The sequence below is a fragment of the Mauremys mutica genome, chromosome 4 (assembly GCF_020497125.1).
Source record: "Mauremys mutica isolate MM-2020 ecotype Southern chromosome 4, ASM2049712v1, whole genome shotgun sequence".
Lineage (NCBI taxonomy): Eukaryota > Metazoa > Chordata > Testudines > Geoemydidae > Mauremys > Mauremys mutica.
The window spans coordinates 34,055,666-34,079,670 of record NC_059075.1 but is presented as its reverse complement, the minus strand read 5'-3'; the positions used below and the strand labels follow the sequence as shown (position 1 = coordinate 34,079,670).

The 24,005-nt window shown below is 45.5% G+C and overlaps 2 protein-coding genes across 3 annotated transcripts in view; one reads left to right on the top strand and one right to left on the bottom strand.

The window, feature by feature from the left end:
* Positions 1–792, bottom strand: part of GALC (galactosylceramidase) — a 57,693-nt gene extending 56,901 nt beyond the window's left edge. Inside the window, exon 1 of the mRNA XM_045016114.1 lies at positions 458–792. Coding sequence (XP_044872049.1) covers positions 458–682 — 225 coding nt within the window. The 5' untranslated portion in view covers positions 683–792. The remainder of the gene's footprint in view (positions 1–457) is intronic.
* GPR65 (G protein-coupled receptor 65) lies at positions 514–24,005 on the top strand. 2 transcript variants are annotated; one of them, XM_045016116.1, is made up of 2 exons: positions 514–839; positions 22,462–24,005. In XM_045016116.1, the coding sequence occupies exon 2, from the start codon at positions 22,604–22,606 to the stop codon at positions 23,612–23,614; it is 1,011 nt and encodes a 336-aa protein (XP_044872051.1). In that variant the 5' UTR covers positions 514–839; positions 22,462–22,603; the 3' UTR covers positions 23,615–24,005. The 2 variants fall into 2 exon arrangements, with proteins under 2 accessions (XP_044872051.1, XP_044872050.1); XM_045016115.1 differs by lacking the exon at positions 514–839 and adding an exon at positions 9,495–9,560.

Below are 24,005 nucleotides of genomic sequence, written 5' to 3'. Positions count from 1 at the left end.
TGGAGCAGCGAACCGCGGCCACTGGGAGCCGCGATCAGCCGAACCTGCGGACACAGTAGATAAACAAACTGGACCAGATCGGACCGGCCCGCCAGGGGCTTTCCCTGCACAAGTGGCAGAACAAGTTTGGGAATCACTGCCTTAGATGACACCCTTCACTCTGCATTACAAATCCGAGGGGGAGGCCTCATGCACAGACAGCACAAGAGACTGTCACTCAGGGCAGTCCTCTTCACCCCACACAGAAGCACAATGCCCACCCAGAAATTTGCCTACCGGTCTGGTCTCTCTCCAGCCCCCGTTCCCTCCCTGCCTCCAGCCCCCACACCCATCTATTCTCCATCCCTCTTGCCCCGCCAGCCGTCCATTCACCCCGATTCCCACTCCCTCCATCCCTCTATCCACCCCTACCCCACGCCTCACCCCACCCCCTCATTCCCTGCACATCCCCGCTCACCCCTCCGCCGCTCACGGCCCCGATGCCGTCGAACTCACAGCCCAGCCCGCCCGAATCGTCCAGCGCGTAGCCGGCTAGGAAAGGGGCGGCAGCAGCCCCCGGGGGGCGAGGGCACCAGGCGCAGCCCAGCAGAGCCCAGCCCCACAGCAGAGCCCGCCCGCAGGGAGCCCCAGCCCGGCGAGGGGAGCCCGGGCACCGTACGCGCCTCCCTCCAGCAGCGTCCATAGCAGCCAGCCCGTTCCTACAGCAACTCGGCTACAACCATCCGCCAGCCATTGTCATATGACCACGCCAGCCGGCGGTCACCTGACAGGGGCTAGGCCTCCCGGCGAACCGCCCCCATCTTCCCACAGGGGAGGGAGGCCGGAGGTCACGTGATAAGGTGAGCTGAAACTGGCGGCTGCCATGTTGTGTATGGGCACGAAAGTGCCGCTGCGACGCCATGTTGGAGGTGCGGTAGAGCGAGCGCAGGCGCTGTATTGGCTGTGCGCGGAAGGGTTTCCGCCAGGGCAGCACAGAGCGGGACCGACAGGGGTGAGGCTGCAACGCGCGGATCCAGCCACACGTGGGACGAGGGGGCGGCGCTTGGAGTCAAGCCTCAGGTTCAACCCAGGCCACAGCTGGCGCCAGCGATTAAAGTCTGTTGCAGGTTCAGAGCCTGACGTAGTGAGACGGGGCGGGCCGGAGCCAGGGGCCGGGCTTTAGCGTTGCCAATCGTTCGAACGGCCCAAAACCTAACGCCCTTGCCCCGCCCCCTGCCCTGAGGCCCCGCCCCTATAGCTCGCCTGTCACCCACCGGCGCTCACTTTCACCAGGCTGGGGCTGGCGTGCAGGAGGGTGCTCCAGGCGTGGGGGGGCTCTGGGGTGCAGGAAAGGGAGGGGGAGGGATTTAGCTGGAGGTCCGAAATCTGCAGTAGAGGAGAGTGGGCTGGGTGGGGTCGAGGGATTTGGAGTGTGGGAGGGGGCTCTGGACTGAGGCCAGGGGTTGGGGTGCAGGAGGGGGCTGAAGGGTGGGGCCTAAGGGTTAGAAGTGTGGGAGGGGGCTCCGGGCTGAGGCAGGGGGTTGGGGTGTGGGAAGGAGTACCATCCTGGGCTGGGGGTGCAGATTCTGGGGTGGGGCCAGAAATGAGGGCTTCAGGGTGTAAGAGTGGGCAGGAGGTTACGGTGTTGGAGGGGATGATGGCTCCAGTTGAGGGTGCAGGCTTTGGGGTGGGGCTGGAAATGAGGGGTTTGGAGTGCAGGAGGGGGCTCCGGGCTGGGGTCAAGAGTTGCGAACTTGACACTCATGGCACGCAGAGACCCGGTGGCTGCCCCTCTGCCTAGGAGCGGAAGGACCTGTCACCACTTCCCAGGAGGGAAGGGAACTTGCCAGTCTCTCTGCCCCACCAACTGAACTTATAATGGCCCAGTCAGCAGTGCTGACCAAGCCACCAGAGTCCCTGTTCAACTGGGTGTTCTAGTCAAAAACTGGAACCTGGCAACTCTAGCTGGCTTTGACACCTCTGTAGGGGGTTTAATATTTTGTGTGTATTTGCACCACCTGATACTGAAGGACTCTGTCTCCAGAGCCCTGCTGAAGCAGTCTGAGGTGAACCATTGCACCACAGAGCTGGATGGGTCTGGAGGGGAAATATCAGCCCCAAATCACTAAGGCGTAAACCATATGCTGCCACAAAATATAATTATAAATATACTAGACAGCACTGATGCAAGCAGCCAAGTATGCTAACACTGGAGCAATAAACTACTTTCAGCCCTTGTATCCCAATGTAACATAATAACTGCTTCTTAGAGTAGCTAGTCCTGGAACCCATGGAGGCGCCTCTTGATTTAGTCTAAGTAGTGCCTAGGATCTGGTCCAAGAGGTGAATGTAGCCGAACTGCTTGGTAATAGTGACCCTGATGTAATTAAATTTAACATCCCTGGGAGTAGAGGGAACACCAAAGAAGTCAGCCACAGTAGCAGTTAACTTCAAAAAGGGCAACTACGCAAAAATGAGGATGCTGGTTCAACAGAAATTAAAAGGAATAGTCACAAGAGTGAAATGCCTACAAGCTGGATGAAAACTTTTTTAAAAACACCATAGTAGAAGCTCAAATGAAATATCAGCAAAGAATCCTGTGGCACCTTATAGACTAACAGACGTTTTGCAGCATGAGCTTTCGTGGGTGAATACCCACTTCTTCGGATACTACTTGCATCTGAAGAAGTGGGTATTCACCCATGAAAGCTCATGCTGCAAAACGTCTGTTAGTCTATAAGGTGCCACAGGATTCTTTGCTGCTTTTACAGAACCAGACTAACACGGCTACCCCTCTGATACTCAAATGAAATATGTAATCCAAATAAAAAAAAAGAAGATTAAAAAAATGCCATCATGGCTACCCAACACAGTAAAAGCAGCGGCTAAAGGCAAAAAGGCATCCTTTAAATATTGGAAGTCAAAATCTACTCATGAAAATAGAAAGGAGCATAAACTCTGGCAGTCAAGTGTAAAAGTATAAGGCCAGGTCTTCACTACACATTTACTTCGGTATTGTCAAGGTTTCCTCCCCCACTCTGAACTTTAGCGTCCAAAAGGTGGGGACCTGCATGTACCCTTCTAAGCTTAAATCCTAGCTTAGATCTGATAGCGCTGCCACCAACCAAAAATATAGTGTTTTGGTACACTTTCCATTCCCCCCAAACCTTCCCTGGGGAACCCAAGACCCAAACCCCTTGGGTCTTAACACAAAGGGAAATAAACCATTCCCCCACCTTTCCCCTCCCAGACTTTCCCTTCCTTGGTTACCCTGAGAGGCTACACTGATCCAAACTCCTTGGATCTTAAAAAAACAAAGAGGAATTCACCATCCCCTCCTCCGTTTTCCCCCCACCAATCCCTGGTGAGTCCAGACCCAATTTCTTGGATCTTAAAACAAAGAAAAATCAATCAGGTTCTTAAAAAGAAAGCTTTTAATCAAAGAAAGAAAAAGTAAAATTTCTCTCTGTAAAATCAGGATGGAAAAATGTATTACAGGGCACCTAAATTTATATAGCCAGAGAAATTGCCTCTAGCCTCAGGTTCAAAGTTACAGCAAACAAAGGTAAAAATCCTTCCAGCAAAAGAAACATTTACAGGTTGAGAAAACAAACAGAAGACTAACACGCCTTACTGACTAGATACTTACAAATTTGAAACATGAGACTGATTCAAAAAGATTTGGAGAGCCTGGATGGACGTCTGGTCCCTCTCATGTCCCGAGAGCGAACAACCCCCAAACAAAGAACACAAACAAAGACTTCCCTCCACAAAGATTTGAAAGTATCTTGTCCCCTTATTGATCCTCTGGTCAGGTATCAGCCAGGTTTACTGAGCTTCTTAACCTTTTACAGGTAAAAGAGACATTAACCCTTAACTATCTGTTTATGACAGGTATAACTACATTGCTCAGGGGTATGAAAAAATCCACATCCTAAGGAACATAGTTATACTGACCTTAACCCCCCCTACCCCCCATGCAGACAGCACTATGTTGGCGGGAGAGCTGTTGCTGGTGGAATAACTAAGCTGCCAGGAGAACTCTCTCCCGTCATCTTACAGTATCTTCATCAAAAACAACGAGAAGTACTTGTGGCACCTTAGAGACTAATAAATGTATTTGGACATAAGCTTTCATGGGATAAACTCACTTCATCAGATGCATGAAGTGAAAAATACAGTAAACAGAATACATATTCTAGCACATGAAAAGATGGGAGTTGCCTTACCAAGTCGGGGGTCAGTGCTAACGAGCCAATTCAGTTAAGGTGGAAGTGGCCTATTCTCAACAGTTGACAAGAAGGGGTGAACACCAAGGGAGGTAACATTACAATTGTAGTGCTAACGAGGCCAGTGCAATCAAGATGGCTCATTTCCAACAGTTGACAAGAAGGTGTGAGTATCAGCAAAGGCAGGGCCACATGTGGGCTGGGGAACTAGCCTCCCCAGGCAGCAGCTTCACCCACTGCCCATGTCAATAGGTAAGAGTGGGTCGGCTCCCGCACACCGAGTGCGCACTGCTGTCTCCTGAGGCAGGGGCCATATTCACAGAGCCGAATGCGTCGACACCACACATTATGCATGAGGGAGAGACTACGAGGCTCTCTGCAGGGAACTGTGAGTCTCTGCTGCCATGAGTCTCAGTATCCTTTGCTGCCTCTTCCCTCCCCCTCGGGCTCAGACCCCGGACTGCCATTGGGCATAGCGGCACCAGTTTAATAATACTGCGTAGGGCCCCATAAATCCTAAGGACGGCCCTATCTAAGGCTACAAGATTACAGCCCTCTGGCAAGTAGTAGTGAGCTGGAGGCAGGTTTTATTGGCGAGGGATACTTGGCTCTGGAATGCATTTCTCACTTTGTTGTGCCAGAACCTGGATTTTGTCTTCTTTAGAAGTAGCAAAGAGTCCTGTGGCACCTTATAGACTAACAGACGTATTGGAGCATGAGCTTTTGTGGGTGGATGCATGCATCCGACGAAGTGGGTATTCACCCATGAAAGCTCATGCTCCAATACGTCTGTTAGTCTGTAAGGTGCCACAGGACTCTTTGCTGCTTTTACAGATCCAGACTAACACGGCTCCCCTCTGATACTTATCTTCTTTAGAGTACACTACATAACAAACTTTTTTCCCAAGGCTTTTCCAAAGGGGGGGGTGGTAGGTTAGGTGGTGTACGGTATGGTATAGGGGTATGCCTAGCAGAATGAGAAGGTTCTCACTTCCTGGGGTCTGTTTTTATTATCTATGTTGGAGGATATTTAATTGCTGTACTGCCATGCACCTACAAAATATGAATAACTGAAATAGTAAACAATATTCCATAAAAGCAAGCCAGGTTTTTCACACAGATCCTATTCCAAGAAAACATTCTATATAAAGGGAAGGTCACCAAATTGTTAATACACTGAAATAATATTGTGTCTGATGAAGTGGGTATTCACCCACGAAAGCTTATGCTCCAATACATCAGTTAGTCTGTAAGGTGCCACAGGACTCTTTGTTGCTTGAAATAATACTAACACTTCTGATCTGTAAATGGGACTTTTCATCTATTGATCTCAAAGCACTTTACAAGAATAGTTACTCTTTTTGCAGATGGAGAAAATGAGGCAGAGAGAGGTGAAAGGATTTGCCCACGATCACAGAGTAGTCAGTGTCAGATCTAGCTATAGAAAGCCAGCTCTCATCTATTTATCCACATAAGGGATGTTGCTGAGCTTACGCTAGCAACTGCTTCTGCTCCTTATGCTGCTGAAGAACTGTAGTGTCTAAATGATGACTGTTTCCTGTTTAAGCAGCAAAGAGTCCTGTGGCACCTTATAGACTAACGGACATATTGCCGTATGAGCTTTTGTGAGTGAATACCCACTTCGTCGGATGCATGTTTCCTGTTTGTTTGCTAATCCTTAATAACAACATTGAACACATGTATACAATTTTTTATTTTCAGAGCATTACAAACATTAATTAGTTAATCTTCCCACACCCCAGTGAGATATGTAAACCAGTATTATTAGCTCTGTTTTACAAAGGGGAGAAGGACAATAAGGAAGTTAAGTGACTGCTCAAGGCTACAAAGTGAGTCAGTGGCAGAGCCAGGATTAGCATTCCTGGCCTCTAGTCCATAATCAATCCACTAGACTATATCTTGTCACATCCTAATGCTTTTATATGAGCTGCTTAGTAATATTATTTTGCCATCATGATGAGACTGATGAAGTCAGTTGGGTAATTTTTGCTGAGCACCTAAATGAATACATCTGTGGAGGCATATTATTCTCAGTAGAAGATCCTCAGCTCTGGAATGAACATCATCTCATTTGCCAGTCAGAGGCCCAATCTGTTGATTTTCAGGACATGACTCAGGTCTCAATCCTGCAAGGTGCTGAATCTCCTCACCTCTCAGTAGTTGAGGGTGCCAAGCAACTTGCAGAATCAGGACATCAAAGGCTTCTTCCTGTGCAGGCAATTTTAGACAGCATTTGAAGAATCTTAATCTGGGTTGAGAATCTTGGTCTTGTCTTCTGCCAATCATAGACACCAACTCCATGGATGCTCCAGGGCTCAAGCACCCACATTAAAAAAATAGGGGGTGCTCAGCACCCACCAGCAACAGTGGTTCCATGGCCCTGGAGCTGGCTGCAGATCAGCTGTTCAGCGGGCCCCAGGATGGCCAGTGGAGCAGCAAGCAACTGGTGGGAGGCACTTGGAGGGGCAGAGAAGAGCAAGCAGTAGGCAGTGGGGGCCTTGGGGGAGGGGGAAGAGGCAGAGCGAGGTTGGGACCACCCCCTGGGAAAAACAAAAGTCAGTGCCTGTGCTGCCAATAAATTACATTTGTTGCTTTTAGCTTTTGTACATGCACCCCAGGGAGGTATGAGGGAGGCACTTATTAATCCAAAACTAAATAAAAATATTAAAGCTTTAAACAAAATACTTGCCGTCTATTTCCTATGTAAAGCATTTTACACACAGTAAATTAGTTTTTTTTCTTTTCAGTTTCTCTTTTTCAATGACAAATGCCCAATCCAACAGTGACAGTATCTCTTTGAATGGTAGTAGGTAATTTGGGACACAGACACTGGGCAAATTCAGCCCCGGTACAAGCAGACACCAATGAGAAGTGGGTTTTCTTGCACAGTGTATGATGCATCATCTTTTCAGCTTCCTTTTCTGATAATCACACAGTGAAGAAATTTGTAATAGTAGCTGATATACAACATAATACATGGGAAAAAACCAGCAATCTGAACATTTTACAATGATAAAAACAAATTGCTTCTTTCTCACTGCACAATGAGAACCTTCAACAGAAAAAACTGAGCTACCACCAATTTCATCCTGAGTCCACAATGGGCAGGCGAAAGGTGAGTCAGAAGCTCTGGAAGCTAGAGAATGTTTCAGATAGAGAGCAGAATGAAAGATTGGCTGAAATTTCCTTCAGAATAATGCCCTGATCTGCCCACCATCCTAGCTTGCAGAAAACCATCCGATTACCATACTGGGGAGCAGTGTCGGGACCCCATTTTGTAGGCATCCTTCAGTCTGAAACTATTCAGTGATTTTAGGTTTAATGTATCCAGTCCATCACTGCGAACACCATATATGAAAATGTTGTGTCTCGTTCTGGCTGGAAAATAGGATCCAAATCTTTGAATCCAACTGAAAAGAGCTCTCCGGCATTGTCTTCTGATTCAGCAGAGCCTGTATTTGCTGTTTATCCTAGTTCAAGGGTTTGAAATATGCCACTGTAGCAGGATAGTTACCCTGCTTCTGCCCAGAGGGGTTAAAAACAGCCTTGGAGAGGGCTGTGGCTGGGGAAAGGCTGATTGGGGAAACAGCCTCAGCTGGGGCCATGCCCCAATCAGGCCATAGCTGGCCCTATAAAAGGGCTGCTAGCCAGTGCTTGATAGTCTCTATTTAGCTGATGAGAGGGATGGGATTGGCTTGGCTTGGCTGCTGAGCAGGATACCTAGACTGGAGCAGGGTTGGGGAATGGCCAGAGGAGCTGGGGAGCTCTGGCCTGGAAAACCCCTAGGGTGCAGGCCTTGCTAAAGGCCGAGAAGGGTACTGGGATTGCAGAGGGCAGCCCAAGGGTAGGCAAAGGCAGTAGGTCTAGACCCTCCTTGCCGACGATGAGTGGCAATTATACTGCAGTCTGCCCCAGTGAGCAAGGGCTAGATGGTGACTGGCAGTAGCCAAAGATTGAGGTGAGGTGGGGATAGGGGTTTTGAGGTGAGGGAGATGGGGGTTTGGAGGTTCCCTGGGGAGGGGAGACCCAGCAAGACTTCAGGGGGCAGAACCCCAAGAGAAGGGGCACTGGGGTCTGGGAGGGACACCTGGGTCAACAGCAAGCGAGACACTGGCCTGCAGAGGGCGCTCCTGAGTGGACAGAGCTAATTCCCAGGATGACCAGCAGGAGGTGCCACAGCAGTGAGTCATTGCCCCACTATAGCCACCGAGACCTATATTTAACTTCTCCTAGCATTTAATCTGAATCAGCAAACAGGCCATCTGTTTGTGTTACCCAGTGTGTAGAAATCTGGTGTGAAGTTGTACCAGTTTCCCAAATGCAGAAGTGAATCCCTCCCTTGCAAACTCAGATGTTATGAGAATTAATGTATACAAAACCAAGTTGTCTTACCCACAGAAAAAAAGAGGATCTGTACAGATTAGCCAACTGTGCAATAGTCACATTAAGCCAGGATTATTTCTTAAAAGAGTCAAATGGCCTGAACTTCCTCCTTTTAACTTCAATGGGAGCAGGTCCTAGTTTCAATGTATAGGAAATAATTATATATACATTTACATATCATGTATATTACATATATTATACTTTCATGCTGTGGATCAAATCCTGTAGTCCTTACTAAAGCAAAACACCCATTGAATGACTTGACCCTGGGTGAATATAAATACAATTTTTAAATCTGTATTTACAGCTTTTGAAGTGAATCAAACCCTTAGATCCTTTCAGTTTATACAGAGGCTTTGCTCAGGCCAATTCCCATCTGATTCAATGGGAGGTTGCCAAAGAAAGGCTGGAATAAAAAATGCATGTCTGATACTTCAACCAGTAGGATCAGGTCCTCAGTAAGAACCTCTGATTTTTGGCATATTAAAATAAAAAAGATGGAGCACTGCATCTGTGAAGCTGTCATCTCTGCATACTCCACATCAGTAGCATAGATAAAGGTGGCTGCAATATACTCCACTTTATGGAATCAAGTGCTGACCTTGGGCTCCTGTAAAGTTGCCAAGGCAACCTCAGATGGGCAAAGTTTGGGCACCCTGGCTTATTCAGCCATTTTGCCCACTTTCTTGCTGCCAAACCAAGATTAATAGGACAAAGTGGAAGACAAAAATTAGTGCCTGAAAAATAAGGCAGATTTTTTTCAATTCTGAATACATATATCCTATCTATTGAACTGCTTTCTCATTGGTGTATTCTCTATTAAAGATATGCGTTGCAGTTTCCTGTTTCTTTAGGGACACTCTTTGCTGTAGTTTCCTGTCTCAAAACCAGCTGTTCACAGTAGTTAAAGTAGTAAAAACTGCAACACTGGAAAGCATGGCTTGCCAGGTAAGTCCAGAACATCTAAGAAGCTAGCAGGGACATAACTTTTATCAGCAGCATTATCCTCTAGTAGAGTTCTCCTGCTGGTTCTCCTTGAATGTGATACTGACAACATCAGACAGAACTGCTAAACACTGAGCCAAAGGAGGGTGTGGAGAGAGATTGTCTGATGCTATAGTACCAACATGTGCATGAGGCAGAAGGGTAAGTGGATCGTTCCAGAGATGGGGTGATTTAAGACACTACTCCAACCTCCTGGACATGGTTTATTGCTCTTAAAGAACTGGCTGAGTTAAAAGCCTCTATTGTTTTGTAGAGGAGGGAGGGAATAATGAAAATATTTACAGATGGGTTTTCAGATTATAAACTACAGTAGAACCTCGGAGTTACGAACACCTTGGGAATGGAGTTGTTCGCAACTATGAAATGTTCGTAACTGTGAACAAAATGTTATGGTTATTCAGCTGTAAACTTTTGAAAGAACATTGACTTAATACAGCTTTGAATCTTTACTATGCAGAAGAAAAATGCTGCTTTCCCTTTTTTAATAGTTTACATTTAACACAGAACTCTGCTGTATTTCCTTTTTTTCATGTTTTTGTCTCTGCTGCTGCCTGAGTGTGTACTTCCAGTTCCAAATGACATGTATGGTTGACCAGTCAGTTCGTAACTCTGAGGTTCTATTATATAGTTTCCATTACTACGTTGCTCCAGCATCATCATGGCTAAGGAGTTTCAGCAGCTCATCTGATTATTTTTCTTTATTATTTGTTTAGCACCAATAATATGCGCAGCCATGTACAATACAAAAAAAAATCAAATAGTCTCTGCCTCAAAGAGCTTACAAACTAAGCAAGAGAGACTGAAGACAAGATGCTCTGGAAAGTGGTTTATTAATGTTTCTAGCACCATATGTATTGTATTTCACATAGTTTCTCTCTCTCGCTAAACATGCAATATCATAAATTTGTTTCATATAAGGTGTAGCGAAATCATAGTAATAGACAAATGTGTGAACTACATCCTACCAAACCAATGACCTCTGTTATTTATGCGTTAGCTGATTTATTTTAACAATAATATTTGGGATTTTTTTTAGTGCTTTATAAAATAGTCTTGTAATCAGGGCCAGCTTTATGGCCCGCGGGGCCCGATTCAAATACTTGGCAGCGGTCTGGGGCTTTGGCAGCATTTCGGCAGTGGGGGGGTCTGCTCTGGGTCTTCCGTGACACCGAAAGACCCCCGCCACTGAAATGCCACCAAAGACCCCCGGAGCAGGGCCCCTTTAGGCGGGGACATTCTTCAGTGCGGGGCCCAATTCCGGGGAATCGGGGGAATCGACCTAAAGCCAGCCCTGCTTGTAAGTATATCTCAGAGTTAACAGAAGTTAATGCTTTGTAGGCTTCCCTGGCTCCCTAATAAAGGTAGACTACATTTATAACAGTTGTGAGTATAATTTAACAATTCATGAAAGAAGATGCTTTTTTTTTTTAAGTATGGGGCACAAAAGATACCATACTAGTATAGGATGCATTTTAAGTAAATAGTAAATATAGGCTCAAGCATAAAAAGTCTCATAAAAATCTGGTCTTCAAACATCCAACATTTTGTCAAGGTTCAGACTTGAGTTTTTGGATCTGCTCATTCTAAAGATAGGGACCACTCGCAAAATTCAGATCAAAATCTAGATTTGGGAGGTATTACTGTTAGAGGGTTTCAATTTTAAGCACATGAAACAATACAATTTACAACATGGGTCTGATAGGAAACAGGCATTTCAGGTCAACTAGCTGCACCTACAACTTCTGGCTGCTTTACTACTATTTTGCATAGAACCACTGCAGCAGCAGCACTCGCATATCTTCCAGCTTTTGCAGCACAGTTCTCTAATTGCTTATCTTACCTGCAGAGCCATTTATTACAGCAGCGTAGCACAGTATACTGAAAATTGCTTGTAGCAATTAGTTGGATCTTTTTTAATTAGAACTGTAGGAATGGTGAAATGTGCTTGTTGCAGATGCTTCAAAGGAGATTAAGCTGGTTGTTAGTGGCTAAAGTAGGATTTGTTGAAATGAGCGCATAAGCTTTACTGTTCATAACACAAAACCATTAGTCAGACTCTGCTTGGGCTTTTCTAATTTCCAAGACTAAGATATTCTCCAGTCTGGAGAGAGGAAAAAAAAGACTTCCTTCTACTGAATTGAAGTAGGAGGTCTCTTCAGAAAATGGTAGAATATTACTAGAATCTTCGTTTCATGTTTGTGATCAAATCAAAGGATATTTTTGGTACTGATTCTATTGCTTTGAAATGGCAATGTGCAAAGAGAATCTTTCAAGTCCTCTCTGGACAATGCTCTGTGGATCTAAACTGCAGTGTTCAGAACATACATACCATGGTGATGGGAACTGTAGAGATACCATAGATGAGATAAACTTTCCTCCTGGAATGATTAGAAAGGTCTTTATTAGCTTCTTTACATACTTCCCCAAAAGGATATAATTTCCCAGTCCATTTCTCCAGATGTTACCCAAGTCTATTACTCCATAGTTAACTTTCCCAGTCTACTCCTACAGCTGGTTTCCTATACTAGAGTTGTGGAGAGAGTAGCAAAATGGCGATCAAGGAAACGGACTGATAAATAACCAGGACTATTGGTTGCTATTAGAGACAGGAGAAAATGAACAGAAAGTTGACCCCACGTAGTGTTATGTTGGGGACATATCTAATTTGGAAACCAGAATATAGATATGATGGGCCAAATTCTACTCTCACAGTTACACAAACATGAGGCTGGAAGAACTCCAAAATCTGGATTTATTCCAATGTAACTAAGAGTAAATTTGATCCTATAATAGTTATTTTTGAAGCGCAAATTCAAAATTAGATTTATATGTATTCTATAATGGAGAAAATTAAACAGTCTGGACAATAAATAGATATAAATCCCAAAACTATAACCCAATATCATTCTAAGCAATAACTATAACTCCCCAAGATAGAAGAATAGGCTACCTATTGAATGAAGGGTTTGGGAATGATTCATTTCAGTCATTCAGAAAAGGTGAGTCATGTATGAAATATTCCAACCAGGAGTCATGAAGTTGTGCAATAAACATTGTAGCCAAATTCTTCCCTTCCCAGCCAATAAAATACAGAGTGTGTGGCTAAAGGCAGAATTTAGCCTGCCTTGATTATATGATTCTCTTCAAGTAGCTACAATTTAGGTATATGCAATGTAGGCTACTCACCAGGTTTATTCAGTGACAGAATGACAGGCAGCTAATGGGATGCTCCTATTGAGAGCGTGACTGGGCCTAAATAGTATCAATATGTCAGGTTCTTTAGGAGGTCAGAAGCTGCCTCCTGGCACAAGCACTTTCCTTTGTCAAAGCGTTCATGATGAAACATGTTGTAGTTGTTGACGAATATTAGTAAAGAATGTTTGCGGGCAGTGACCTATTCAAATAAGGACATAAAGAAATGCTGGGGAGGGACAGTCCACTTGTCCTCTGAATCTTCACCTTTCTTGCTTCATCTCCATCTTTTTTTTCATGCAAAATTGTCTCTGAAACTAATCTCTAATCTTTATTGCATAAGATGTTTTGCAGAATAAAAGCAAAGCAAGGTCCCAGCCCTAAAGATCTTGCAGTCTAAGTCTGACAAATACAATACATGGGACAGCAGTTTTAGCACGAGGAGAAGGCTCATGGTCAGTGAGGAGATCATTATAGAAGAAAGGATGGGAGGATGACCAGGATGCTGGTCTAGGAGTAGGGAATGGTATGAAAGTAAACGATGTGAGGAATCAGGAGACCAGTTACAGTATAAGACAGGAAAGGGAAGAATGCAGTGACTCAGAGGTGTGGAAGGGTGAAACAGCAGCATATTTTCCCCCTCATCTGGCTTTCCTACATGTTTACTTTACTTTCAATTACAAAAGGGCCTGACCAAAACCCATGATCCAAACACCTGCAGATTGAACATTTGCAATCTGAGCCTATCTTTGTACTTTAAGTGAAATAATTCTGCCTACATTTAAATACCCTATTCACCAGGAAGGCAGTTTAGCAAACCATACTGGCAGCTCTCCTTCACTCTTGCTAAATATTCCTTTCTCCTTGCTAAATTTTCCTTTTAAAATTAATTCTCAGTCTCTCAATAATTAAATATCCATGGGGGCTCAATTTGGCTGGGGTCTCTCTTCTTTAAGAGGAATTTCCCCCTGTTTTCCAATTTGTGTGAATTTCACGCTCCCAGAAGTGAGGAATTAGTTGCCTTAGTTTGAGTCAAGCATTGGCATGGACAAGTGATGTGCTGAATGCCACTTCTGACTCCTTTCGAGTAGGGAAAGTATCTCTATAGTAAAGAGAGTAGTACAATAACAGCTAGAGCTGGGTGAAAAACCCACAGTGAACCTCAGACTACTCACATCTGACGTTGGGTTTTCTGTCTGATGAATCCACAAACTTTAGCCCATGCATGCAAAATCCATAGCATGGGCTGAAATTGCTCACACTGTTCAGAAATCCCAGTGCCTCAGCTGGCTTCCTTAACTGTCCCCTTGCAGGAACAGTTCTTTACTGCTCTAGCCTCAGTCAATGTACTTGACAGTACAATGGTTCTTCCACACTGGGCCTCTAACATTCTCATTCCACAGCAAGCTTCTCCTTCTCTTCCGCTGACACACTGTCTGACACTAAAACCACAGATGAGTCAGAGAACCATTCCTTTCTCTGTATTAGTTAGCAAACTACACTACAACTGAAATGGCCCATTGAAATGTTCTATTTCCTGAACTTTATTTAGCAAACCTTGAAGTAAGAGTACCACTAAAGACCAAAAGTTGTGGCTTAGAAGTTTGAGCTCTAAGCTGATTGTTCCACAGATTGCTTACAACCACAGGTTCAAATCCCAGTAGGGTTGATTGTCATTCTCAGAGGGCTCTGGTCAAATTGAATAGCATGCAGTTTACTACATGAAACTTCAAATCAGCAGCCTTGGCATCTATGCAGGGACATTAAACCCCTATTTTTTTAAAGCGGGGGGTGGGAGACAATGTATTTGACACGGCTTCAGCAAATAGCCAAATTTACATGGTGAATGACTGACAGGACAATTTATTTTGAAAATCAGAAGGTTTGTGGTTAACTCTAAATTGTGGTATTCAGATTCAGGGTGAGGGTGTAGAAAATGTTTTTTCAGGTTTAATTCTACATTTGATATTTGGATTGGAGGGAAAGGAAATTTAGAAATCTGCCTCATTTGGTGGGTTTAACTCTTATTTAGCTATTTGGATTCACAACCAGCTGGTGGGAAGAAGTAGAGATTAAATACTTTTACTAGTTGAACCCTAAAACTATAGCCTTATGTTCCCTACTTATATTATTTACCAGAAGGATGGCAAAGGTGATAAGAGGCAGCCCATTCCCAGTATTACTACTAACTAAGCCTCACCACTCACCCCTATCAGGTTGTAGGTATCATTCACAACATTTCACAAATGGTGAATATGAAGCACAAGAAGTTGAAAGGCCCATCTTACACTACAAAATTGAACTATTCTTTGACTACCTCAAGAAAGAAGAGGGGTGACACAGCAGTTATTTGTAATGTAGATGGAGCCTTCTTAACCAGGAGATCTTCAGTGATCTAAAAATAAAAAAGATAGCTTTCTTTGCCAGGGTAACAAGCCTTGTGGATGGGGGAAAGTGGTAGATGTGGTATATCTTGACTTTAATAAAGCTTCTGATACTGGCTCACATGACCCTCTCATAAACAAACTAGGGAAATGCAACCTAGATGGAGCTACTATAAGGTGAGTGCAAAACTGTTTGGCAAACCGTTCTCAGAGAGTAAAAAGCGACAAGAGTCCTGTGGCACCTTATAGACTAACAGACATATTGGAGAATAAGCTTTTGTGGGTGAATACCCACTTCATCAAACACGTGAGTGAATACCCACTTCGTCTGACGAAGTGGGTTTCACCCACGAAAGCTTATGCTCCAATACGTCTGTTAGTCTATAAGGTGCCACAGGACTCTTTGTCACTTTTTACAGATCCAGACTAACACGGCTACCCCTCTGATACTCAGAGAGTAATTATCAGTGGTTCACAGTCATACTGAATGGACATAACGAGTGGGATCCTGCATGGATCAGTTCTGGGTCTGGTGCTGTTCAATATCTTCATCAATGATTTAGATAATGGTAAAGAGAGTACTCTTATGAAGTTTGCAGATGATACCAAGCTGAGAGAGGTTGCAAGTGCTTTGGAGGATAGGATTAAAATTTAAAATGATCTGGACAAACTAGAGAAATGGTCTGAAGTAATTAGGATGAAATTCAATAAGAACAAATGCAAAGTACCTCATTTAGGAAGGAACAATAAATTGCACACATATAAAATGGGAAATGACGATTCTGTGGCCTGCATTGTGCAGGAGGTCAGACTAGATGATCATAATGGTCCCTTCTGACCTTAAAGTCTATGAGTCTATAAGTACTGTGGAAAGGGATCTGGGGGTCAGAGTGGACCATAAGCTAAATATGAGTCAATAGTGTAACACTGTTGCAAAAAAAGCGAACATCATTCTGGGATGTATTAGCAGGAATGTTGTAAGTAAGACACAATTCTTCCGCTCTACTCTGTGCTGTTTCACATTAGAACAAGACTCTTCTGGCACAGATGGGAGCCTCAGATGTAGAGGGGGAAATCACTACGCAGTGCTTCATTTTCTAAAGTTCAGCCATAGAAAATGTCCTCTGTTCATCTCCCTTCTTAGAAACAACTCTACCTATCTCTTCAGCACCAAGGAAAGATTCAGCTATAGGCTCAGCAGGTGCAGAATCACAGTTGATCTTTGGTAGATTGAAAGAGCACATTCAACTGTTATTCTCAGTGCAAAAATACCCCAATGATAATAGCTGCCTACTGGGAAAACTTGTTGCAGGCATGGAGGTGGAGCGGCTGTCTGCTGAGTTAAACAGCCAGACACAAAGGCTATCAAACAAGCTCATGGCTTAGGGAATCTTTGAAAGAGTACAGCGAGCCCCAGCAACATTCTGTGGTGTACTATTCTCAACCTGGGGCTGTAGAAACTGTGTTGTGCTTTCTTCACACCTGTGCATATATCACTGACAGTGCACCTATTAATGCTGGGGTGCTTAGTGCACATTTATTATGACAACACTGTTTCGCACCACTCCTATGGGTTGTGAGAGTACATGACCACTACTTTCACTGGCAGCAGGCATTTCACATCATGTGTTGTAAACGAATAAAGATTAATTGCTTTCAAAACAAAGGATTTTTATTTACTTATGAAAATAGCTCCAAAAAAAATCTGAAGAAGTTACAAGTAAATACTTTTTAACTTAAAAAAAATAAACAAGAGGAAGGAACACTGCTATCCATTGTAGCGACATACACTGACCTGTGAGAGCTACAATTGATTTGTACATGCCGCTGCGGCTGTCCATGCTTTCCCTCAAGGTGGAGTGGCAGAGGTAGATGTGTGGCCCTGAGGACACGTGGAATGCTGAGGCGGGGGGGGTGTAGGAAGGTGCTGTTCTGCAGTTCTCCACAAACTGCATTGGAAGTCAAGCCCAAGACTGTTGAACCAGGAGTCTGCAGCATCTGTGTTTGCTGCCAGAGAAGCTTCATTATGTCCTGGTACATCTCCCTCTCCTTTTCCTACTGGGACTCCTGGGCCTTTCAGCTGTCCACTTTTTTCTTCTCCGCACAGTCAGCAATATTGACCCTCCAGGCCTTCAGTTCATGGTCTGATGCAGCATTTGGTTGCAGGATCTCACAGAACACATCCTCCTATGTCTCTCTTTTCTCCTTCTTATCTGGATCAGTCCTTCCACTGATGTGGAGGGTACCCCTCAAGGCCACAGCAGCTGCAGCTGATAAAACACAGAGGTACCATTGTCAGTATAGTAAGAATGGAAAGCAAAACTTAAGATTCAGAACTCCCCCCTTCCCTTGCTTCCCTAAGGTGTTAAACAAGACGTGCTTATTGACGCTTCTACTTTGGAGTGCTCGTGCCCAGTGCCACTCTCAGTTCAAGCAATGGTGAGTATGACCACCAGGGGTGAGAGAACCGAATAGGGAATTGCTCAGGGGTATGAAATTATGAGTATAGGGCAATGGAACTGAATACTGGCACCATTTTCCACCGATAGTGTTGATTTTAGCTGATATTTCACTCCTGAGAGTAACAGACAAAAAGAGCACAGCTGATGCTGGGGTCCCCGAAGGTGCCTGGGCCCGTATGCTGCCTCTTTAAGGCAATAGGGCCTGCCAGGTCCGGTTCCAGGGTTTTTGCCATCCCAAGCAGTGGGAAAAAAAAAAGCCACAATCGTGATGGGCGGCACTTGGGCAGCAGCTCCACTGCGCTATTTCTTTTTCAGCGGCAATTTGGTGGCAGGTCCTTCCCTCCGAGAGGGACCAAGGGACCCGCCACGGAATTGCCACCAAAGAGCCCAACGTGCCACCCCTTCCCCTTGGCCGCCCAAGCATCTGCTTGCTGAGCTGGTGCCTGGAGCCGACCCTGGGGCCTGCCGAAGTTATTGCTGACTGGAATGGGAAAGTATTCTACCTCAGAGGAAAAAATAAAGCCACCATCCCTAGAAACCTCTGGAAGAGGATTGCAGTGTACCCCCATGGAAGTTTCATTGAGATCTGTCAGGAGGATTAAAGGGACATCCCTGTGTACATAAACAAACTACTGTGCACGGTTGACCCCCCCACCTCCAGTCCGACTCTAGAAGAGAATGAAAAGCAGACAGCAATTCTACCTCTGTTTTGTACCACTACCTATTCTAGTACAAGTAAATTAATGAAAAGTTAATCATAGACTCATAGACTTTAAGGTCAGAAGGGACCATTATGATCATCTAGTCTGACCTCCTGCACAACGCAGGCCACAGAATCTCACCCATCCACTTCTATAACAAACCCCTAACCTATGTCTGAGTTATTGAAGTCCTCAAATTGTGGTTTGAAGACCTCAAGCTGCAGAGAATCCTCCAGCAAGTGACCCGTGCCCCATGCTGCAGAGGAAGGCAAAAAACCTCCAGGGCCTCTGCCAATCTGCCCTGGAGGAAAATTCCTTCCCGACCCCAAATATGGCGATCAGTTAAACCCTGAGCATGTGGGCAAGACTCACCGGCCAGCACCCAGGAAAGAATTCTCTGTAGTAACTCAGATCCCATCCCATCTAACATCCCATCCCAGACCACTGGGCATACTTACCTGCTGATAATTTGGCAATTGATCTTTGATTAATTGCCAAAATTAGGCTATCCCATCATACCATCCCCTCCATAAACTTATCAGGCTTAGTCTTAAAGCCAGATATGTCTTTTGCCCCCACTACTCCCCTTGGAAGGCTGTTCCATAACTTCACTCCTCTGATGGTTAGAAACCTTCGTCTAATTTCAAGTCTAAACTTCCTAGTGTTCAGTTTATATCCATTTGTTCTTGTGTCCACAATGGTACTAAGCTTAAATAATTCCTCTCCCTCCCTAATATTAATCCCTCAGATATATTTATAAAGAGCAATCGTATCCCCACTCAGCCTTCTGTTGGTTAGGCTAAACAAGCCAAGCTCTTTGAGTCTCATTTCATAAGACAGGTTTTCCATTCCTCGGATCATCCTAGTAGCCCATCTCTGAACCTGTTCCAGTTTGAATTCATCCTTCTTAAACATGGGAGACCAGAACTGCACACAGTATTCCAGATGAGGTCTCACCAGTGCCTTGTATAACGGTACTAACACCTCCTTATCTTTGCTGGAAATACCTTGCCTGATGTATCCTAAAACTGCATTAGCTTTTTTAACGGCCATATCACATTGGCGGCTCATAGTCATCCTGTGATCAACCAATACTCCGAGGTCCTTTTCCTCCTCTGTTACTTCCAACTGATGCATCCCCAATTTATAACTAAAATTCTTGCAATTATTAAACCCTAAATGCATGACCTTGCACTTTTCACTATTAAATTTCATCCTATTACTATTACTCCAGTTTACAAGGTCATCCAGATCTTCCTGTATGATATCCCGGTCCTTCTCTATGTTAGCAATACCTCCCAGCTTTGTATCATCCGCAAACTTTATTAGCACATTCCTGCTTTTTGTGCCAAGGTCAGTAATAAAAAGGTTAAATAAGATTGGCCCCAAAACTGATCCCTGAGGAACTCCACTAGTAACCTCCTTCCAGCCTGGCAGTTCACCTTTTAGTACGACCCGTTGTAGTCTCCCCTTTAACCAGTTCCTTATCCACCTTTCAATTTTCATATTGATCCCCATCTTTTCCAATTTAACTAATAATTCCCCATGTGGAACCGTGTCAAATGCCTTACTGAAATAGAGGTAAATTAGATCCACTGCATTTCCTTTGTCTAGAAAATCTTTTACCTTCTCAAAGAAGGAGATCAGGTTGGTTTGGCACGATCTACCTTTTGTAAAACCATGTTGTATTTTGTCCCAATTACCATTGACCTCAATGTCCTTAACGACTTTCTCCTTCAATATTTTTTCCAAGACCTTACATACTACAGATGTCAAACTAACAGGCCTATAGTTACTCGGATTACTTTTTTCCCCTTTCTTAAAAATAGGAACTACGTTAGCAATTCTCCAGTCGTACAGTACAACCCCTGAATCACTGGGTCCTGCTAAGTTGTGGGAGCCGTAACTGTAATGGGAGATTTATTTATCCAAGGTTCAACTGCAGAGACTGACTGGACTGCAGTGGAGTCAAGAACAGCTCCTGGCTTGCAGCACAGCTAGACCCCCACTCATCAGTCCCCCATACACCTCTTCCTTGTCCACCTCCTTTTCCTTGCTGTTCACGGCAGAGGGCTGTGACTCAGGCTCCTTGGAGGTATTCACGGTGGTGGTGGGGTAGCCATCAAGTATGGCATGCAGCTCTTTGTAAAAGCAGCAGGTCTACAGGGCCGCCCAGAGGATTCCAGGGGCCTGAGGTCTTCGGCGGCGGGGGGCCCTTCTGTTCCGGGACCCGCCGGCGAAGTGCCCCGAAGACCCGCAGCGGGGGCCCCCGCCGCTGAATTACCGCTGAAGTGGGACCCGCCGCCGAAGTTCAGCTCAGTCTTCGGCGGTAATTTGGCGGCGGGGGGCCCCCACCACGGGTCTTCGGGGCACTTCGCCGGCAGGTCCCGGAACGGAAGGGCCCCCCGCCGCCGAATTACCAAAGACCCAGCTGCACTTCGGTGGCGGGTCCCACTTCGGCGGTAATTCGCCAGTGGGGGGCCCTTCTGCCCCGGAGCGGAAGGACCCCCCTGCCGGCGAAGACCGGGAGCGGAAGAAGCTCCTGCGCCCGGCCCCGCAAGAGTTTTCCGGCCCCCCGGAGCGAGTGAAGGACCCCACTCCAGGGGCCCCGAAAAACTCTCGTGGGGGCCCCTGTGGGGCCCGGGGCCTGGGGCAAATTGCCCCTCTTGCCCCCCCCCAGGCAGCCCTGCAGGTCTGTGGCTCAGATACTGACATTGCTGCTGCTGGTTCAGAGCTGCGTCTGCACAGCTTGTTCTCACCAGCCCAAGAGATCCAATATCTCCTATCCACTTCAGGCTGGAGCATGTCTGGAGCGTGTAGCCAGCGTGGGCAGCTGGGCATCTGCACATAACATTGGAGAGCAGACAGAGGTGTGCTCACCAAGCTGGACAACCAGGAAAAGGCATTTCAAAAATTCTCAGAGATTTTAAATGTGGGGGACTTATGGTCTCTGTGACCCCTGGGCAGTGGCATGTCCACAGCAATCAGTGTCAGGCAGTGTGGGATAACTGAGGAGGATAATTAGGGTTGACAAAGGTAACGTAGTGTCCACCATAGGTGCCGACTTCCCCGCTTTCCCCTGGTGCTCGACCCTCCTCTAGCCCTGGCCCCGCCCCGCCCCACCTCTTCCCATCTCTGCCCCACCCCCATTCCAACCCCTTCCCAAAGTCCCTGCCTGAAATCCGCCCCTCCACGCAGCCCTGCCCCTGCCCCTCTTCTTCCCACCTCTACCCCACCCCCATTCCAACCCCTTCCCCAAAGTCCCTTCCCAAAATCCGCCCTTCCATGTGACCCCACCCCTGCCCTACCCCCATTCCTACCCCTTCCCCAAAGTCCCTGCCCCAAATCCACTCCCTGCCCCTATTCCAACCCCTTCTGCAAATCCCCGCCCCCGCCTCACCTCTTCTCCTGAGTGTGCCATGTTCCCGCTCCTCCCCTCACTCCCAGCACGCCACCAAACAGTTGTTTGGTGGCAGCTGGAGAGAAGAGCTGGGAATGAGCTTGGTTGCCAGTCGGTGCAGAGCACCCACTAATTTTTCCCTGTGGGTGCTCCAGCCCCAGAGCACCCACGGAGTCAGCAGCTATGGTGTCGACTCTCATTCTGTGTTCACCTCTGTACATCAAAATGGCTCAATGCTGCTCAGGGACCTGGTGTTACTATGTTGGCATAATGAGGCACCTGCATCAGTGGGAGATAAATTTAAGTCTAGCCACGTGCACAAGTAAGTCGATACAAGGTGGCTTACACTGACCTAACTTTGTAGTGTAGAGCAGGCCTGGGACACAAGGACATGTTATAAGCATGAGGAAGGGAAAGAAGGAGAGTTTACACAAATTAAGATGATGAGATCTCTTGATTTTTGCAAAGCACATATGTTCACTCAGTAAATACACATCAGAACTGGTTCTTTCCTATACTAATTGTCTCAGGTCCTATACTAAATGGCCCAGGTTCCATGCTGCACCTCTCAGGATGCACAACACAGTCTTATGAGTCTAGCTCTTTTATTCCTGCATTGGCTTGGAGCTTTCGAAGGACCACTGCATTTTTGTGCACCAGGTTAACTGAATGATCAACCAAATGATATTTTTTTTCTTGCAACAGAAAGAAATTTCAGTGCAGTGGATGGGATCCTTTTCATTGTGCCTTGGGGAATTAGCAGAAGAAACTGACCCATAAGACTACAGAGCTTGCTCTTCTGTATCCAGGCTGGAATTAACTCAATGATTGTTCTAAGGAGGGGACAATGAATAACATTACTGAGTGCATGGACGATTACAATCTGGATAAGAACTTGTTTCCATTTGTTTACATCACTGTGATTGTGGTCAGTATTCCTGTCAATTGTACATTCCTCTGTGTATCTTGTATACAAGTTAGGAAAAAAAACGAGTTAGCAATATATCTCTTCAGTTTATCCCTAGCTGACCTCCTATACTCTCTGACCTTGCCTCTGTGGATTGATTACACTTGGCATGGAGATACCTGGCGATTCTCTGCTTTGCTTTGCCAGATTTCTGCCTTCCTTATGTACATGAATTTTTACACCAGTGCTGCCTTCCTCACTTGCATCTCTGTGGATAGATACCTGGCATTAGTTCACCCTCTCAAGTTCCATCACCTGCGCACAAGAAGATTTGCCTTACTTGTTAGCATCTTTGTTTGGGTTTTGGAAACCAGCCTGAACAGTACGATTCTGGTGAAGGATGACACATTCAATCAGGTTTGCAATTCCACTCTCCATGTCTTATGTTATGATAAATACCCTTTGGAAAAATGGCAAGCCATACTAAACATCTTCCGGATATGCTCAGGATACATGATCCCTTTGGCCATCATGCTGTTTTGCTACCAAAAAATCTACAAAGCTGTGAGGCATAATCAAGCCACAGAAGACAGAGAAAAAAAGAAAATCAAGAAGCTGCTATTGAGCATCATCATTACTTTCTTCTTTTGCTTCACTCCCTACCATGCTGTGTTGCTGTTTCGCAGCATCAATGAGCTAGACAATGACAACTTTGTCCATATGTTTAAGCCTTATAGAATTACACAGGCCTTAACAAGTTTCAACTGTATTGCTGACCCAATTCTGTACTGCTTTGTGAGTGAAACTGGGAGAACAGATATCCTGAACATGCTCAAGCGCTGCTTTTGTGTGCGGCAATCTGAGTTACAGCAGGCAACAGATGCTACTATGACTAGTATTATTAAAAAGAATGCTACAGCAGTGACACTGAAGTCATCTACAGACCTTTAAGTGAAAATGAGCTTTTGTCCAAAATGCCCAATACAGTGAACTGTCAAAGAACTGCATAATTGATGAGATAGGCCAAATTCTTTCCTCATTTGCACCCAAGAAACACCACTGAAGCTGTATAGTATTCAAAATAATGTGAAATCAGTGGAGTTGCCTGGGTGTAACTGAGGGGAAAATTCAGCCATTATATTATTTGCTTTACATATACCATGCAAAGGCAAGTATGTGGTCTAGTGATCTAAAAGAGGTTAATGTGAGTCAGGACTCATGGGTTCTATTACTGGAGGATCTAATAGGGATTCATTATGTGACCAGGGCAAGTCACTGAAGTTGCACCAGTATACAACTGGAGTGGAGAGCCAGGACTAGTGTCATTGTTCTTACCCAGGGA